Source organism: Gadus morhua, chromosome 15 (assembly GCF_902167405.1).
Source record: "Gadus morhua chromosome 15, gadMor3.0, whole genome shotgun sequence".
Taxonomy (NCBI): domain Eukaryota; kingdom Metazoa; phylum Chordata; class Actinopteri; order Gadiformes; family Gadidae; genus Gadus; species Gadus morhua.
The window spans coordinates 8,891,039-8,911,657 of record NC_044062.1 but is presented as its reverse complement, the minus strand read 5'-3'; the positions used below and the strand labels follow the sequence as shown (position 1 = coordinate 8,911,657).

Here is a 20,619-nt window from a genome sequence, read left to right as displayed (position 1 = left end):
AGTGACTTTGATGAGTAACTTTAATCTGATTACTGGTTTGGATTACTCGTGACTGAAAAAGTGGTCCGAGGCCAGTAACGCGTTACTAAGTAACGCGTTACTGGCATCACTGGGGCCGACTAACAGCTAAATAAAAGGCTTCCCAGGCTTACCTGTATTTCGTTTGAGCTGTTAGATAATTTTGTTAAGTTCTTATTTGGTCCAGGAACACCCTGATGGTAAAAACCTGACCTTTTTCAGACGGGATAGGTTTGTTGTTGCAATAAACCCTTTGTTTACTTGTGAAATCCTGTGTCTGTACTATTTGAGTTAGCTTTATGTTCGCCCTCTAACCCCTAGACTAGACGGTCTTAACATCCACATTCACTAAAGGGAGGGTCTACTTATGCCTCGTTCCACCGAACGGTGCGGTACGGTTCAATGCAGCTCGGTTACGCTAAATCTGGTTCGCAAGGCGCAAGGCGCGACAAATGCCTTTTCAATAAAATCACAATGAATAGTTAATGTTAGGCCTGTATGCATGTTAGGTTTCAAAATGGCATTTTTACTTTTCCTCAAACTCAAACAACCAACATTTTGAACAAAAAATATATTGACTAGAGTATAGATTATAAAAGGAAAATAAATAATCTAAAATAGATAAAATAAAACAGTTTAAGGGTTATCATATTATGCCCCAGCCAGGCCTTCTAATCTGTTTTTTTTATAATTTATCCATATCCATACATTCTTAGAACTTCTTATCTCTTAAAACTATAGGTTAAATATTTGTGTTGGACTAGCCTACTATAGGCCTGTATTTCAGATGTGGTTCAGCAGTGTCTATGTGGCTTTATTTTGTTGGAATCTTTGTAATATATGTTTATAGTTTAGCCTAACCCAGCCACTTAAGGGGCAAGCCAGCTCAACTACTGTAGTTGCTCGTCCCAAGCCTGGATAATTGGGAGAGTTGGCTTCAGGAAGTAAATTTTCGTAATGAGAATAGCCTATGTAAACCTGAAAGAGAAAGAATGCTGATTATGAGTTTAATTTAGGCCTACAGTGTTGCACTCTAGTCTTCTCACTGCCATAGGCCGCAGACAGGAAATGTGTGTGCGTGTTTGTGTGTGGGTGCCTGTGCGTGCGTGTGTGTGTGTGTGTGTGTGTGTGTGTGTGTGTGTGTGTGTGTGTGTGTGTGTGTGTGTGTGTGTGTGTGTGTGTGTGTTGGGGGGTGGAGGGGGCCTTGACCCATTTCTGCCCCAGGGCCCTTCGTAAAGTTCTCTCCCACCACCACTCTCAAGTGATTCCCGTTAACTCATGGCTTAAAGTAAGCGATTCTAAAGATTTGCACAGTTGGGATAGACTTTCAAGGGACCAAAAATACCAAGGTGTGCGTTATCGAATGCGGTGGACCGGGCTGGTCCACACTGCCAGGGCCGATTTTTTGTCCCAGTCCACCCCTGGCTGAATCCTACGTTTTTTAAAGCCGTAAATAAACAAAAGCCGTTCTCTTCTAGATAAACAACAACAACCATCTATGACTCAGTACTCTAGTATGTCTGGCTGATGTATTTAATAATCTGACAGATCCTTACCTTGGCTCAATAGACTGATTTCCGACTCCAAACCTAGCAGGTTGTTCCATCGACCAGTCGCTCTACAAGGAGACACAGCTGAGCCCAGGGGGGTCTGCTGCCTGCTGCTGGACTCTTCTAGATAATTTTAGATTCAAATGTTTTTTTGTTACATTGTAGAGATACAATAAAAGTATAGTCGTATTAAACACTGGATATAATGGATTCATGAGCTGGAAACGTCCTTCTCGCTGTGTGTTCATATGTAAATAGGTTCTACTCTCCCCTCCATGGAGCGGTCTAGAAGAGGAAGGTTCTCAGGCGCCAGCTGGCCTAATGAAGTGTTCCATGTAGAGGCTGGGATGCAGACCCAGCCCTACACTCCCTGACTTTAGTTTACATCCCAACATGACCTCTGGCTCATCAACCTGCGACTGGGCTGCTAGATGGTAAAGTGTTGAGGGGTTCCTCCGATATATACGGTATAGTGGAGAAGTAATGATAGCTCTCACCCACGAGGGATTCTCTGCTGACCAAGGTTCAATATCTGTTTGTTTGTTTGAAACCTTAGGGGGGTCTAGTTCTACTTTCACTAGATCCGACGAGTGAGGAGGGAACATTCAGATAAGATATCTGAAGACGTTCTTTGGCCCGGTTTGAAAATTCATTGTGGGTAAAAGGATGAAGATGGAAGTGTTTCAGATTTGCATCAGTTTACCTTATATCCTGAATATGAGGAGAATTTATAAATTAATTTAAAAAGAGATGAGAGTGTATTTGTTGGTTCTGAGACCAGCGCAAGAATATCATCTTCATATTGACCTTTTGAATACCTGGTATATTGTGATCTTACAGAGGGTAACAGCCTAGAAAGGCTGATGACGGATCTCCCTGTGTGCTAGAGCTGCTTCAAAGAGATCATACCATTGTGAGCCAATGGGTTGCTACATATGCGGGATCTAAGGATGGTTGACTGTTGCATCTTGTGTATCTGAAAGATTCTTACCTTGGTAAAAATATTTTCAGTCTTTTCTTGAAATCGACACTGATCCTCTTGCCAGAGCTGGGTCCAGGGAGTCTGCTCTCTCCTGCTGCTTTGGGCTTCAACAGAAAAGACACAGACCTTTACTCAGACTATTGATGGTGTCATGATGTTTCACTACTGAGCTCTGAGATGGACGAAAGTCACAGAGAGTGACAGATCCTCTTCTTACCTCTCAGCTTTGATGTGCCATATTCCCCAGACAGAGTACATATTGTTTCTCTGGTCATTCAGCGTTCGGTTATTCCCTGCTTTTATAAAACCTTCTTATTACCGGTCATTGCTGTTCATTGCTGCTCTCAGTCTCAACGAGGGGAAAGATGTGGAGACGCTGCCCAGTGTTTACTACAAACCACTGGTAACTTTATCACTCACACAGAATTCTGCAGGGGAACCAGAAGACAGATACGCTCACTATGAGGAAATCATCCTCTGAGGTTTTCTGTCTTGTTGAACCAGTCTGACTGATGACCTTAAACTGACTTCCTCATGATGTTGAGATCACAACCACATCCCCAGATCCTGCCCTCTTCCTCACTCGCAATGACAATAATGACAATAATAATACAATTATAATGATTGTTATTATAACAATAATGATTCTAACAATACTTATATTACAATAATAATCATTAAAATAACAATATTAATTATATAATAATAATAACTGTAATAATAAGATATCACATTTTTAAAACACAATAATAAAATCGTAATGATAATCATAATAGTCCAAGTGCTATTATAACAATACAAACGATAAATACAATTTGTATGCCAATAAACTTTATAAACTAACCAACAAAATTTACGAGAGAAGCGTAAATCATCCAAAGATTAACAAGCAGTCCAAATTCAAATCATGTATGTTTTCTTAAATGTAACTCAACCTATGAATTATAATATGACAGAGCGTGTTGACTACAGTACCTTGTCTTCTCCCTGCTGTGATGAAGAGCTCAATACCAAACCGTCCAACACCAACAAGGAAAGGATGATGTTGTGAACCAACCAGTTGGTCCAGTTCCCCTCCAAGTTTAAACTCCTGTCAGACTAACCTCTTATAGGCTGCTGTTCCATAACTTCACTCAGTGATGAAGAATAACCGCTTTATTAAAATATGAACGATGGACAGAGCTGTGACGTCTAGAAGCTCAGATAAATACAAAGAGACACTTGATGGTTCAAACAGCAGGAAGAGACACTCATTTCAAATACTTTACCATACATTAATGAACCTCCTTCATTTACATTAGTGAATGCAGTTATTAACTAACATTTAACTAATGGTATAGTAACTATTAATTAACAATAGTAAATGATGTGATGACCATTTTATCATACACTATCAGCATGAGGTACTAAATACACATGGTTCACATGTGTATTCAGTTAATATGGACACTATTAGTAAACATGAACACCATTATTAAATTATACTATTCATTTCTACTGTTAATGCTTATGATTGCATTAACTAATGTTAATTAATGGTTAATTAATGTACCTTATTGTAAAGTTTTCCCATGATTTCCATGAAAACTGCATTAACTGATGTTTTTTAATGGTTAATTAATGTACCTTATTGTAAAGTGTTCAAATGATTTCCATGAAGAGAAAATTGTAGATATGTAGAGAAAAGAAACACATGACCTAGAGAAGGCCTCTCCTGTGTTGCAAGTGATCAGTACAATCTCACAAAGATCAAATCTTCACCACACATTTTCTTCCTCATACCAAGCCTGTGGCGGCCGCGCCTCCATTCATAACCTCACTCTGTTGAAGCTCAAGCACAACGAGACGTTAGCTGACCTTAACTTTAATGTGTTTTCATTGGACAAGCATTTTAAACACAGAAGGTTAAAACAGTACAGGTTTATATTGACTTTGATCTCAGCTTCTTCACTGTTTCTGCGCTATATTAAGAGTAAGAAAGGAAAAAGACTTGACAGAAAAGAAGAGAAATGTAATAAATAAGTGATGATGTTGAATTATCATATACGGTCTGCTTTTGTAGGGGTGAACTTCTACTGATTACATTATTACCGGATGTATAAAACAATGTAAAAAAGATTCGATAAGGGTAGCAGGTCCATGTTGTCCACTCAAATTATTATGTGCTGCTGGTCTGTATCTTACGGGTGGACTCCGTTTCTCTCTGAAGATGTCTCTCATGGTGTCCATGCAGTCGGTTGTTAGGCCGGTTCCAGCAGCAGCTACTTCCTGGTGAAGCCTTCTCCTGACTGGCTGCCAAACTCATTTACATAACACATATCTTCTCTCATTAGGAACGGTTTTGTTGGCATCAAGAGGTGCCCAAAACACACCCTCTTGTGATGTCAGTCTCCTAACTCCTACAAGACGTTTTGTAGGTGTTTAGAGACGGTGACATCACAAGAGGAGTGTCATTGTAGGATGTTTTTTTGTTTTTTTTAACATATTTATGCTCAAGTTTTGTTTTGTCTGTATTAAGAACAAGCCTGAGGTCCACTAGACAGTCCTGCAGGGTGTTAAACGAGCTATGTAGGTTCTGAATAGATTGGTGCACAGAATCCGAAATGCAATACAGCACTGTGTCATCAGCGTACAGATGGGCGGAACAGTTTGGTAGCGATGAAACAATGTTATTGACATAAATTGTGAATAGAACCATTTTTAACTGTTAAAAACTCATGTAGCGTGGTAGTGAAGAAAAGTGAATGTCATGCTCATGGTACTGCCAACCTAAAGGTTACACAGCTGTCTGTCCATTCTTTCAGAGAATAGAGGATATTACAGCCACGTCATACTGTAGTCAACATTGACCACAGGTTACTGCAAGCAGGGCCGTCACTAGGGGGGTGCGAGGCCCTTTACAGACACGTCGCTAGGAGTTGATAACATAGGCCAACCTCCTCCAATTTCCCAGGACAAGGCTCCGAACTGCTCCGCCTTCTGCTCAGCTGCAGCCAGTCTGTGGAATAATAATAATAATAATAATAATAATAATAATAATAATAATAATACATTTAATTTAGAGGCGCCTTTCAAGACACCCAATGTCACCTTACAGAGCATATAGTCATCATTCAAAACTATGTAAAACAGACTAGGAATAGAAGAAAAACAGAGGTTAAACATGAAGAGTAATAATAATTAATAACACTCAAAGACGCCTACAGTGAAGGGGGGACCTCACTAACCACCACCAATATGTAGCACCCACTTGGGTGATGCACGGCAGCCAATCGGTGCCAGAACGCTCACTACACACCAGCTTGAGGTGGAGAGTTAGGGATGAGGTGGAGAGTGAGGGAAAAGAACATTCAAACACTATCGACCATATGTAAACACTATCGATCACATTTAAACAATATCGACCACATGTAAACACTATCGCCCACATTTAAACACTGTGGACCACATGTAAACCCTATCGACCACATTTAAACACTATCGCCCACATTTAAACACTATCGCCCACATTTAAACACTGTGGACCACATGTAAACCCTATCGACTCTCTCCCTGAGAATGCTCTCCCTGACCATCTAAGGGCCCCACAGACTGTGGATTCTTTTAAAAAAGGCCTGAAAACCCATCGTTGTGAAAAGCCTTTGGCTAAACTGCTATTTTAAAAGTTATATTTTTCTCTGTTTTTCTTTTTATGCTAGTTTTAAAGTATTTTATGTTGTTTTTATCCTTTTACATGTGCATTGTAGCACTTTGAGGTCATTGAGTTGATGTAAAGTGCGTTATAAAGTAAATGTATTGGAATTTCTTTTTAAATCGGTATCTTAAACATGCAATTTTAACGTAGTTTGAGAAGGACAGATCAATGTTCTTATATCTGATTCACGTGAACAAAGTGCAGGGCTTCAGTGGAGGGTTGACGCATGTGAACGCAGTATATGCTCTTCCATTACTGAATAGGATTTAAATACCTGAAAACGGCACGCACCATCTTTATGCACCAAAAAGAAACGCAACATTCTCGTGTCTTGTTGTCACATTACAATGTCTGTGTAATAAAATGAAATACAGCTTACTTTATTCTCCAAACATTTTGGATAAAGAACAGTCCTAGTATAGACATGAATCTGCAGCACTCTATTGACCAGACGCGAGGCCAAATCAATCAATTAAAATGCAGGAATAAGGTTTAAGAATGTAATCGATAATTAATGTTAATAAGAAACGCTGTAGCTTTGTTTTCATGTCATGAGATTAATGTTGAGAGAGTAACGTGAGTTTTATCCGTCTTCTCTTCCTACTTTGACCCTTTCTCCTCAATAAAACACCATCATTGGATGAACACGTCAAACACACTCCAGAGCAGGGTTCACGCTGTGGGTTCACTGGCTCTGCAGCGTTACGTCACAATGCAAAGAGAGCTATCGGGTGGTTGTATCGGAGAGGTTTTAGTCGTACCTAAGCACATTATGGGGCCCGGGTCCGAGAACTGGTCCGCCCAACCCGCGGGGCAAGTTCTACAAACAGCGCCAGTCACCAGGGAGTCACTATTGTGTTGATGTTGTTTTTGAATCCGTAACTTATATTGATGTGGATTTGATTTTATTGTTCATGGATGTTAAAATGCATAATTCTTCTTCTTCTCAATAAAGGTGAACTGTACAACTTTGTTACTCAGGTTTGCTTTAAAGGTGTATTATACCACCAGGTGTGAGTGCGATTAGCCGTTACAAGCCATTTTGAAAATCGACCTTGTTTGACATCACAAGTGGGCGTGTCCACCTAGATGTATGACGGAGAGATGAGCCAAGTTTGCATCAGTCCTCTGGGTTGGCTGTTAGACTGATCTATCTCTCATACATCTATATGGACACGCCCACTTGTGGTGTCAGAAGAGGCAGATTTTCAAAATGGCTTGTAACGGCTAATCACACTCACACCTGGTGATATAATATGGGACCTTGAAACCAGTAGCCCTCCGTATGGCCCAGTACCCTGGTGGTATAATATGGGACCTTTAAACCAGTATTCCTTTGTAAGGCGCAGTACCCTGGTGGTATAATATGGGACCTTTAAACCAGTATTCCTTCGTATGGTGCAGTACCCTGGTGGTAGCGCTCGGCAGGGCCGTGCAGAGACCTTTTGAGTGGCAGGGGCTCTGATTCAAAAAAGGGCACATGGAACAAGATTTGTTAACAATAAGTTTCATCTTTATTTTTAATAATGAATAACCGTTGTTCAAACAAAATGTATTGTGTAATCGTTTATACAATCTTACATAGTAGTATCCATACTACATCCCGACAGACAATGGGAAATTTTACAGAACACTTAATCCACAATTTTAACTACATTTACAACTAAAAATGAAACATGGGGTTTACCTAAGACTCTATTCACATGAATATAAAATGCAACCGTTGCAACCAAAATGTAATTTACATACAGTATTAATACTATAGAAAGGGCTATATCAAAAAATATATAGAAAACATAATACTAAATCCACAAAACTGTACACCTTAGAATAAATATGTAGCCTTACATCAGACTACATTCACACAAATATTATCAATCCAAAATGCAACAATCTGACATACTATGTGATCGAAATAAAAAATGTGTGCTAGCAATTACAGCAATCAGAATGAGAAAATGTCCTTTATTTGTAATGATTTTTGGTGAATATGTTAAACTATTTATTGCCTACTGATTCGCTATAATGCAAAATATCAGCAAAGAATCACCTGTAGTAAATGACAGCTGTTATCTACAGCCCACCATTAGCAACTACTACAGCAATCAGAATGAGAAAATGTATTTTTATTGAATTTTGGTGAATATTTTAAAAGCATTAATTGCATCCTCTTTCACTATAATGCGATATATCAGCAAAGTGTTACCTGTAGTAAGTAGCAGCTCACCATTGGCAAGTACTACAGCAATCAGAATAAGAAAATGTATTTGTATTTATTTGTAGTGATTTCTTTCCAGAAACAAATCCATGGTAAAGTCTAACGCACCAGTCTGGGGGGTGTAACTTGTAGACGGTCCCTAAAATAGATAGCAGCCGGAACACAGATTAAATAGCTGTTCTCGCACAGATATCGATGGCAAAAACTAATGTCATTGTGATTTTTGTCGATAAGGTGTCCAAAGCTGTCCTCAACATACTACACCCGTAACATAGTGAAATTGTGTAGATGAATCTGACTGCGGGGTAAGACAAAACCGAATATCCGGCGAAAATCTAACTTGCTGCTAACTTTTACCCGCTACAAAATGAGATAAATGTTTGTTTATTTTTCCACATCAGCTAAATGGTTTTGGAAACAGTCTGCAGTGATCTTACCCTGCTTTTTACCGTCTCTTAAAACAACAACAATACGAAGCGCATCTTGCAGGCAGGCAAATGTGAAAGGTCACGTTGATAGCCTATGACGTCACCTACCGGCAGCGCAGGTAGACGAGGCTTCCAACTTTACTTCTATATTATTACTTTTAGAATTATTTTATTCTCGAATAATTGATTCACACGTTCAATTTTTTAAAAGTTCATGTGTAATTTTACGAATAATTGATATTTTAAATGGCCACTCAAAAGGGCACTTTGGACGTTCAGAGGCAAAGGGGCAGGTGCCTCCCCCACGTGCCTGGCGCTCGGGTTCAGAGGCGTGCTAACAGAGCGGTGACGTCAGTCACTGAACACCAAGCTGGAGTCTGGGATGTGACCCCATGAGGGATGGGGACAGAAGGGTTTGAGGACCAGGAGGAGGACCAGACCAGGAGGAGGACCGGACCAGGAGGAGGACCAGACCAGGAGGACTAGACCAGGAGGAGGACTAGACCAGGAAGACTAGACCAGGAGGAGGACCAGACCAGGAGGAAGACCAGACCAGGAGGAGGACCAGACCAGGAGGAGGACCAGACCAGGAGGAAGACCAGACCAGGAGGAGGACCAAGAGGAGGAACCAACCAGGAAAAGGACCAGACCAGGAGGGGGACGAGACCAGGAGGAGGACCAGGAGGAGGACTAGATCAGGAGGAGGACTAGACCAGGAGGAGGACCAGACCAGGAGGAGGATTAGACCAGGAGGAGGACCAGACCAGGAGGAGGACCAGACCAGGAGGAGGACTGGACCAGGAGGTGGACTGGACCAGGAGGAGGACCAGACCAGGAGGAGGACTAGACCAGGAGGAAGACTAGACCAGGAGGAGGACCAGACCAGGAGGAGGACCAGGAGGAGGACCAGACCAGGAGGACGAGGAAAGGGTGGATCCTGTGTGTGTGTGTGTGTGTGTGTGTGTGTGTGTGTGTGTGTGTGTGTGTGTGTGTGTGTGTGTGTGTGTATGTGTGTGTGTGTGTGTGTGTGTGTGTGTGTGTGTGTGTGTGTGTGTGTGTGTGTGTGTGTGTCTCACTACAACAGACTCAGAGAGAATGAGGTACTCCTGGGTGAAGGTGGACTGGAAGGTGTGGATGTGTGTCAGTGTGTCTGAGGACCCTCCTCCACCTGGGGACACTCTGTAGAAGGACAGAGTGCCAGCAGGCCGGTCCAGATACACTCCTACTCTGTTAGAGCCAGCGGGGGGGAGACGTTTGTCTGTTTTTATATTGTTGTGCCAGGCAAAGTAATGATCATCATAACAATGAAGACACCAGGACTTGTTGTTCCCTCCAATCAGGCTTTCATTAACCTCTCCTCTCCTTGTGATTCCTCTGTATGTCACTCCAGTATAAACACCTCCTTCCCTCTTTACCTCCCAGTAACAGCGACCAGTCAGACCCTCTTTACACAACACCTGGAGCCAGCGGCCAGATCTCTCTGGGTGTCTCGGATACGACCGCCGCTCTTTAACCTCCGTCACCTTTCTGTTGTCCTCAGACAGAGAGAGTCGTCTGTGGGCTGTGTTTGGGTCCAGTGTGAGTTCACAGGCATCTGAGGGGAGAACAAGACACCATTACCATCGTTCAGTGATGAACGCTCTTTTACAGATATCCTCCACTAATGCTCGGTGAATGAAATAAGCCGAGAGAGACTTAGAAGACGTGCGGTCGGTTCAGAGAGTAACTGGCACACACATACACACACACAAGGCACTGCACACACACACACACACACACACACACACACACACACACACACACACACACACACACACAGTCCCCCAGTTGCTGTTAAGAACTCATTCCCATGTGGGATCATTCTTGGTTATACTTTCATTCAGACACTTGTGTAGCGTTGATGGTTGGTGATGCATTTTCAATTTATTTAGTTAAAGGGGTGGTTTGGAATTTTGGACATAGGGCCTGATTCCCAAGTTAGCCTTGGTCTTCTTTATCATTGGAGACAGTTTTCAACACATTTCATTCAGTCCTTCTAGTTGCAGAGTTCGCTCGTGCTAGGCTAGCAACGGGCAATACTAGCCTGCTAATAAAACAGTCTTACCCACTTCACAGTACACCCGAGGTAAATCAATTAATTAAAAAAGCAATAATTAAATAAATTCATTATTTTCAACAACACACTTTGTCTAGAGCCTACATGTTATTTGGTACCATCGCCGTTCATCTGATGGTGCCGTAACAAGGGGAATAAAATATAAATTAATAAATTAATCACTGAAGAATAATGTAAAGTGTAAAAGGCAGTTTTGTTTACCATAGAGCCAACAATATCTGGAAGAGGCCCACACCTAATATATGAAATGTCTCTGCATGATGGCTGGTTTAAGCAGCCTCACCTGGCCACTCTGGACTCTGGGGCTGTGTGAGGCTGCACACCTGTTGTATATTGAGTAATCAGTGTGCACAGGATAAAACAGCCATCAAGGCACATACTCAGGGAAAGATCTCCTGCATGGCAACATGGAGCACCAGGCCAGTGGGGTATTCCACGAACGGAGGTTTAACAAACACAGAGACAATGCTGAACTCTAAGTTGATTGACCCTGTGCCAACTAAACCAGAGCTGTCGGAGTGTCGGTTCCACCGCACAGGTTATGCATTAGTTCAATCAACACGGGGTTGGTTAACACAGGATTGTGCGTGTCCACGGCAAACCTATAGAGACGTGATGTATGGATCATGGAAACCCTGATCGAAATGGCGAAACGGGCCACTCATTTCAATGAAATGGAACTCCAGGTTCTCCTGGAGAGCTATGACGATGTGAAGGACATTACCACAAGGAAAGGGAACACTAAAGCATCTGCAACCCGGAGAACCAAAGCCCGGCAGCGGATCGCTGACCGCGTAAATGCGTTAGTTAAAAGCATGATCCTTAATATTTGAGCCATGAATCTATTAATATCCCAGTTAAGCATTCTTAACGTTCCTACCACACAACCCTTATCTTCTAAAAAATATGTACTCCGATGGCTCCCAAGCGGTCAGCGAATTAAGTAAAAATGAAGTATAAAAACATACAAACTGGTATTTTCCCACCATCGTATTGGTATATTTTGTCAGTCCAGCATTTAAATTGTCATACCATATTTGTCACTCCTGCATTTAAATAAGCTAAAAAGGCCGACAGTCGGCAGACTGGATCCTGCTCTCAAATTGTCTTGACCCCGGTGGAGGAGCTGGCAATAGACATAAATTCAGGGTGCCCTGGCATAGAGGGGGTAACTGGAGGTACCTCCTCAGAGAGTCAGGGGCCATGTGAGGGTACCCCACTGGTTGAATGTAGGTTTGTCTGTTTTTCTTGTATTTTAGATTTTGTTTGTCTTCGAAGTAACACATGCAAACCGTGTGCGTGCCACAGCGCAAATGACCTACACCTACAAAGCTCTCCACAACCTAGCCCCCAGTTACCTCTGCGACCTCCTCCAAGAATACACTCCCTCCCGCTCCCTCCGCTCAACCTCTGCTGGACTACTATGTATCCCCACATCACAACTCACTGCAATGGGTGCCCGGTCATTCAGCTGTTCAGCACCCAGGCTCTGGAACTCCCTCCCCCCACACATAAAACAGTCAGACACCATTACAACCTTCAAGTCACAACTCAAAACTCACCTGTTCAAACTCGCACACAACGTCTAACTGATCACTGTTCTGATTGTTTGTTTGTTTTGTCTTGTTTTTGTTTTATTTTTATTTATTTTTTTATGTTTATTTATTTATTTATTTATTTGTTTATTATTATTTATTTTTATTTTTTTTTCCCACAATGTCTTTTATTTATGATGACTATATGCTCTGTAAGGTGACCTTGGGTGTCTTGAAAGGCGCCTCTAAATTAAATGTATTATTATTATTATTAAATGTTCCAAATGTTTTTTTTTGGTAACTGGGTAGAAAACAACATTCGAACATTCTCCAGTGGATGTAATCCGTTAGGACTATTTTATACTTTCTGTTTCAAGCGCCTCTCGGCATAGTACCCAATAGCCAATATTATATATAGTAGCCAATATTGCTCTTTGTATGATAGGAGGCCGATGAAAATCTTGGTCCGGTTGTGGATGGGTCATTTAAAAGGAATGAGATGTGCTCAGCATCTCCAACATTATAGATAAAACTAACATTTGCAAAAAACAGAGGGCTACGCAAATAGTCCCGTGTGAACTGAGGCCAGGTCCTCGGTTGGTAGTGTTGGCTATGTAAGGCTGGAGAATGCTATTTAAATATATTAATGATTTGCGCGAGAATCTATATCTCTCCAGCAAAAAGTCATCCGGATATGCGAAGATGTCGAGCCGTGGTCTAATTTATCGCTCCCGGTGGATTGCATGAATAAATTGCGCTCCGATATCAACAGGCCTCTCATCAAAAGGGCATGCCATTGTGAACACATGAAATCTGCGGTGAACGTGGGTTGAAATACCCAAAACCGGGTTATGTTCCAAACTTAACCTGCGCAAAACCTGCTCCAACCAGATTTGATTCAGAGCATATGTAGTTACTAACATACCGTGTTCATTTTTGAACGGAGAACCTAGGGTTACCGCAAACCCCGGGTTAACTTACCCGGTTATGTGATAAATCCGGCTTTGTGGAATACCCCACTGGTATCACTATCTACAAAACTTACTCTAAACCGGCTTCAATACCACCACCCCGTTTCCTTGTCTAGAGGAGCCCACTAGAAGTCACCTAGCTGGACTGTAGCATCGTCTTTGCTACAGTCTCGAACAAATACGTCTCTTAAATTGATTACTGAGGGCCCTATCTTGCTCCCAGAGCTCTCTACACCGACGCATGTATCGTTGCTAGTTTGCACCCTGAAAGCTGATTTTCCCGCGCGGCAAAATCGCGCCATTACACTTGCACCGTGAGAGTCATGTCGGCCAAAGCAGAGGCGAGTTCTGGCGCAAATGATACATGGGGCTATTTTACAGATCGAAAAAGCAATTAGCACTGACCGAAAAATTCCTAGTCTAAATGCACTAGCGGATAGCGCAGTTGTTGTTGGTATTTTGACGTACCATGGCAGGTCAGAAGTGCAACATAAGCTTACACAGCAGTAGGCTATACACAGCACAAACATGCAAACAATTAGCCTAATTTAAACATTATGATGATGATTTGGATTCTGGAAACCATTTGTTTCCATAGGGGCTGTAGTAGGCTATGCCATGCGTTAATAATCTTACTACTATAATAGCAGGCCTGTCGCACCAGTTACTCAAGTTGGTCAGTGAGCATGTGGCAAGCAGCCTATAGCTCATACACACACAGCACGGGCGAACGCAAGCACATACACACGCATACCCACGCGCACAAACACACATGCAAGCGCTGAAGCAGACGTTTCAAGACAAAGGCAGCGCAGGACACCGCACACACACACTCACACAAATGAACCCAGCCAGTACATGAACTGTTTACCCTCCAGGCAGGAGGTTGTGTTGCATCCGGGCAAGGACAACTAGGCTGAGGAACACCTTCTACCTGGATGCTAGGAACCTACTGCTGCACTTGTAGTTATTAATACACTTCAACCTTCTTTTAATGCCTTCTTTTAATATATATTTTTGTATCTTAGTATGTCTTTATTTATGTTAATAGTTTATTTTAAGTTAAACAAATTCTAGGGTTTTAGGTAACACACTGAGACCTGAGTAGCCTACTGTATTTCGTTTTTCATGTTAAATGACAATTAAAGCATCATTGAAACCTTGAATTCTTGAAGCGGCCTGAAGCTCACACACACAGCACGCGCGAATGCACACATACACCGCACGCACGCACGGAAATACACACTGCATAAATACACGCACACTCACACACACGCGCGCGCTGATGCAGATGTTTCAAGACAAGGCAGCGCAGGACACTGCATACACACACACCGCATGCACACACGCACGCACACATACGAGCGTTGAAAGACAACGGCAAGATCGATCCCGCTTCCTGCAATGTCTTGCGATAATGATATCCACCCCCCTCTCCCTTCCGTCTGTTTTAACGGCGTCGCCGTCGACCAACTATACCAGGTAAGACGTTCTGTCTATAGACTCTAGAAATTGCGATAAAAGAAGTGAAGAGACAATTACTCACGTCGACAGCAGTTCGTTCATTTTGTCATATAAAAAACGTTAAATTCAAACATCGCGCTGACCGGCATAGCAACACACAAGTCACGTGATCTTAAAGAGACAGTGGCCCTATAACGCAGAACGAAAACGATAGTTATGTTATTATAACTCTAGTTCTATGATTGTAGGCGTAGCCGTCTAGGCTTCGCCTTATGGGCTTGTCCCGTGCGCGCGCTTGCGCGCACTGAAAATTTCAACTATGCACCAATCAGCGTGGGCACCGCCCACATTTCCCACGGTATCGTGTCTATATAAGGCGGTGTATACCGTCGCTCATCCTCCACGCTATTCTTTCGGCATTTGGAGGGTACAGCAGGTGGGAAACTAGACGGTTACGCCTACAATCATAGAACTAGAGTTATAATAACATAACTATCGTTCTATTTCATGTAGGCTACGCCGTCTAGGCTTCGCCTTATGGGCTAAGGTGAAGCTGCGAGCGGAGCCCGATCAATGTACTCCTGCTGGACCCCAGTCAAAACGACTTAAGTCACCAGAGCACATTAAGACTCAAAAAGCCAAGGATGTGGTAAACACAACAGCTTAATAAAAAACGAATTCCTCCTAGATCAAGCAAGGCAATGATCAAGAGAGAAAAAAGTGAGTCTGTAAAGACTCCGGCTTTAATCCGTGCTTTAAGGAACCCATGAAAAGGAAAAGAAAAACCAGAGCAATACGGTTTCCATTAGGTCCGCTACCACCGGGGGCGGTGCTACGGAATCCGGCTCTCCAATAAGGGGTCTCTCTCGGCCGCTTCTTATTTGAAAGAAACGGCGGGAGTGCCATTAATGCAAACAAAAGCACCTGACAATTGGCGGGCCAATAGAAAAAAACCCTAGCCTGTTTTTCATTTGAAAAACGGTGGGAGAGTAAGACAGGTAGTCAAATCCAACTCGCCAGCCGGCGAGAAGAAATCCAACCACGCCACTTTAAAGAACATGTCTATATTCTTAAGCCGTAAAAGGGGTCCCGGACTCCAGCACGGAGTTCCCTGGACATGTCTAACATGTAAAAACTGACAAAGGGGCCGGGGGAAGACCAAGACGCAGCCGCGCAGATGTCTTCCACCGAAACGCCCTTGAGTAGAGCCGTTGAAGCGGCCACGCTCCGTGTGGAGTGAGCTTTAACGCCCAACGGTGGCGCCAAGCCCTACCGAGAGTAGGCTAGGCAAACACCCTCACATATCCAGCGAGAAAACCGCTGCTTAGAGAGAGCGCTGCCCCTGCTAGCATCGCTATAACACACAAACAACTGTTGTGTGAAGCGGAACGCGGCCGAGCGATTCACGTACATAGCCAATGCCCGCACCGGGCACAGGAGATGCAATGTTCTTCGGGAGGAACGCAGGATTAGGTCTGAGCAACGCAAAGGAGCTGTCCTGGTTTAGCAACAAGCAACTCGGGCTGACAAACAGAGCGGTTAGCTCACTGGCCCGCTTTGTAGAAACCAAGGCCAACAAGAGCGCCGTCTTAAAGGATAGGGCATCCAAAGGGGCCTGAGAAAGAGGCTTGAAAGGATCCCTGGACAATCCGCGCCACACGATGGGGAGATCCCAGCGTGGTGTAAGCACGCGTGAAACAGGCCTAACCCGTCTAGCCCCACGCAAGAATCTCTTGACCAGTGGATGGCTGAAGATCAGTCCACCATCACAGCCTGCATGGCCAGCCGAAACGGCTGCCGCATAGACCTTGATAGTGGAGAAGGCCAAACCTTTCTCCAATAAGTTTTGCAGAAACGAAAGCACGCTTCCCACCTCGCATTGAGATGGGACAGCGTGGTTCCTGTCACACCAATTAGAGAAGGCACACCACTTCGCCGCATAGAGGGAAGAATAGAAGGCGCACGAGCACTCTGAATAGTGTTGATAACTGTCTCAGGCAAACCTTTGCCCTGCAGGATCAACCTCTCAGGAGCCAAACCAACAGCCGTCCCGAGACATCGGGCGGGTGGTGCACCGTCCCGTGGGCCTGTGAAAGCGAATCCGGCCTGAACAGTACCGGCCACGGCGCCGACCGCGAGAGCGCACCAGCTCTGGAAACCACAGAGCTGAGCGGTTCTCCGGGGCCACTATTATCAGGGACAATCTCTCCCGTCTGACCCATTCCAGAAAGAGGAAGGATCAGCTGGAGCGGGGGAAACGCATACAAGAGAGCCCGCGGCCAAGGTGTGTGTGCCAACGCATCTACCCCCAACGGGGGAAGATCCCGAGGGCTGAGGGAGAACCACCACCTGCAGTGCGTGTTCTCCCTGGACGCGAAGAGGTCCACCTGCGCCGTCCCGAACCTCTGCCAGACCAGTCTGACAATGTCGGGATGTAAACGCCACTTGTCTCGGCGGGGACCGCCGCAAGACATGAGGTCCGCCCCAAAGTTCTGGGCGCCCGCGATATGCAGGGCTCTCAGACTGAGGAGATACTGATGAGCCCAAAGCCAGAGCTCGACCGCCTTTCGGTGGAGAGCAGGGGAGCGGACTCCCCCCTGTCTGTTGATGTACGCCGCCGCCGACACGCTGTCTGTCCTGATCAGAACGTGGCGGCCGCGCACCAGGTGAAAGAAATGCAACAGCACTTTCCTCACAGCGGCGAGCTCTAACACATTTGTGTGTGCTGCAGGGGGCGTGCGCCACTCGCCTCCGACCGAGTGAGAGAGGCACGTTCCTCCCCAACCCGTCAACGAGGTGTCTGTGGAGACCACTACGTAGGACGCCACCCTGCCCAGGGGAAGACCCCTGAGAAGGGCGGGGGATTTTTCCCAATATTCCAGGTCTGGCGACACCGAACGGGGAATGAGGAGCACCCTGAGCTTGTGCCGCCTGGGGTCCAACCGGCGGCGAGCAAACCACCGCTGGAGTCTGCGCATAAAAAGCAGACCCAGGGGGACCACAGGGTGGGCAGCTGCCATCAGCCCTAACAGCGTATGGTGGACAGTGCGGTCACGTTTCTGCGAAGGCGAAAACGGGAGAGCACCGACAGGATGGTGTCTCGCAGAGGAGGCGAAAGCATCGCAGTCATGGTGGCTCAGTTTAGGCAAAGCCCCAAGTAGACTGTCTGCCGGCTGGGGAGTGGGGAGCTCTTTTCCCAGTTGATGGCAAAACCCAGGAAGGAGAGATGGTTTATCACCGTCATGGTGTCCCTTCTCGCGGTCTCCTCTGAGTTGCTCAGAATAAGCAGGTCGTCTAGGTAGTAGAGAATCCTCTCTCCCTGACGCCTGAGCGGTTCCAACGCCGTCTCCACACACTTTGAGAAGGTGCGCGGAGCCAGGGAGTAGCCGAACGGCAGACACTGGTACTCGTATGCCATCCACATAAAGGCAAAGCGGAGAAACTTCCTGTGCGCCTGCCGAACAGGGACGTGGAAGTAAGCATCCTTGAGATCCAGGGATGTGAACCAATCGCCCTCTCTCACACACCGGAGCAACGCTCAGACAGTGAGCATTCTGAATTTCCTCGCGGCAACGAATCTGTTGAACACGCGAAGATCCAGAATAGGTCTCTTTTCCCCTGACTTCTTGGAAACCAGGAAGTAGCGGGAATAAAACCCTAGGTGAGACTCGTGGGGGGGAACGAGTCTCACCTGCAAGAGCCGTGCTCGCAGCCGGGTCCCATAGCGCAGTCTCCACCAAACCCATAAAGGGTGGGGGACGACGCTTGAACTGTATGGGATGGCCTCATCTCAACGTGTTGTCCAACCACGATGGTAGAACGCACCGCTCTTGCCAACACGCATAGCGGTCGGAGAGAGGGCGAGCCGACAGCTGAGGAAGGAATAACCCGTATTCCTCGGACCCTTACTGGTAAGAAACTATGTTTGTTAATGTATTGCCATTAATAGACCCACAGTCACGGCGACAGGACGGCATATCATATATGTGTTAAATTCTCTTTGCCATAATTTACATGACGACTCAGTGTTTCTGAAGCTGTAGAAGAAACACCGTTCCATGACATTCATGTCAAAATATCAACTCGTGAAGTTCAAATCCACTGGCTCTTAAAGGGGACGGGTGATGGAACTCTCATTGGTTTGTTGCAGGTTACACCCAAAACACACCTACGGGTTTCAGACCACCCATTTTAGATTTGCATCGGGCGCAAGATTCATTTATCCGCCAGTATAATAGCAACAGCGCCAGAGATCCTCCCACAAAGCTACTTGCGTTTTGCGCTTCTCACTTGCGTATAAGACCGTTAAAATAGGGTTGATTGATATTCATCAATCATCGCACAACTAGTTGTGTGTGGAAAGACATTGCCCTACTCAACTGATCTATTTGTTATTGTTTGTATCAATAGATATTATGCATATTATAAATCAACAGGTTGATGAAGATGATCTTCATTCCCAAGACGATTTGACCGAACCAACATCACCTCCTGCTGTGTGGATGGACTTTCCATCTCAATAGTTAGTACTTGTTGTGATGAATCAAACTAAACAGACACTTACATCTCTGTGGAGATGGTTTCATCCTCCACTCTCCACCATGCTCCACACTGGGGAGACAAAGAGAGAGCAGCATGTTGTCTTTAAACAGGGAAACATTATTCACATGTTAACAAAGAGAGAGCAGCATGTTGTTTATAAATGAGAGCACATTATCTAGTAATATAATGGTAACATGGTCCACTGATACTTGTAGGAGACATTGTCCCTAAGAGGTGAGCTGTCCTCTCAATACCTGAGAGTGTCCAGTCTCCAGCGTGGATCCCCCAGTCCAGCAGAGAGCAGCGCAGCTCCTGAGGCTCCTGGGTGATTGTAGCTCAGGTCCAGCTCTCTCAGATGGGAGGGGTTGGAGCTCAGAGCTGAGGCCAGAGAAGCACAGCCTTCCTGTGTGACCAGGCAGCCAGACAACCTACACACACACACACACACACACACACACACACACACACACACACACACACACACACACACACACACACACACACACACACACACACACACGTTGAAACATTGTGTAAAACCGGGGTCAACTAGTCTTGTCATCAGGGCAATATACATTTACAGTGTATTGCCGGGAGTCAACCGCTATTTAGTCTATGGTCAGGACGTCCCAAAAAACAATCCAACTTTACCGTAAACAATCATTTACACACTGAATAACTGAATATTACGTAAAATAGTATCATGTCAACAAACATGTCGACACGAAATCGGTCAAATGTCTTCTGATATGGAACCTTGTGGTTTAATTGTTTGCACATTGAGTGAAACTGACCTGAGAGTTTCCAGTTTACAGTGTGGATTCCCCAGTCCAGCAGAGAGCAGCTTCACTCCTGAATCCTGCAGATCATTGTCACTCAGGTCCAGCTCACTCAGACTAGAGGAGTTGGAGCTGAGGACTGAGGCCAGAGCTTCACAGCATCTCTCTGACAGATGACAGCCAGTCAGCCTTCACACAAACAGACAGGAAACATTATACTTGTATAATATACAAAACCCATGTTTTGTATATTATAATAACATTTATATTGTAATATTATGTATATTATGTTGTGTATTGTAATACATGTTATTTGTGAACC

At 44.5% G+C, this 20,619-nt stretch overlaps 2 protein-coding genes across 3 annotated transcripts in view; one reads left to right on the top strand and one right to left on the bottom strand.

The window, feature by feature from the left end:
* The window catches only part of LOC115559454 (neoverrucotoxin subunit beta), a 544,561-nt gene that overhangs the window by 396,603 nt on the left and 127,339 nt on the right, over positions 1 to 20,619 (top strand). The window lies entirely within an intron of this gene.
* LOC115560349 (NLR family CARD domain-containing protein 3-like) overlaps positions 1 to 20,619 on the bottom strand; it is a 31,401-nt gene that overhangs the window by 5,816 nt on the left and 4,966 nt on the right. Inside the window, exons 6-9 of the mRNA XM_030379748.1 lie at positions 20,313 to 20,486; positions 19,773 to 19,946; positions 19,541 to 19,587; positions 9,977 to 10,484 (exon numbers count right to left, since the gene is read on the bottom strand). Coding sequence (XP_030235608.1) covers positions 9,977 to 10,484; positions 19,541 to 19,587; positions 19,773 to 19,946; positions 20,313 to 20,486 — 903 coding nt within the window. The remainder of the gene's footprint in view (positions 1 to 9,976; positions 10,485 to 19,540; positions 19,588 to 19,772; positions 19,947 to 20,312; positions 20,487 to 20,619) is intronic.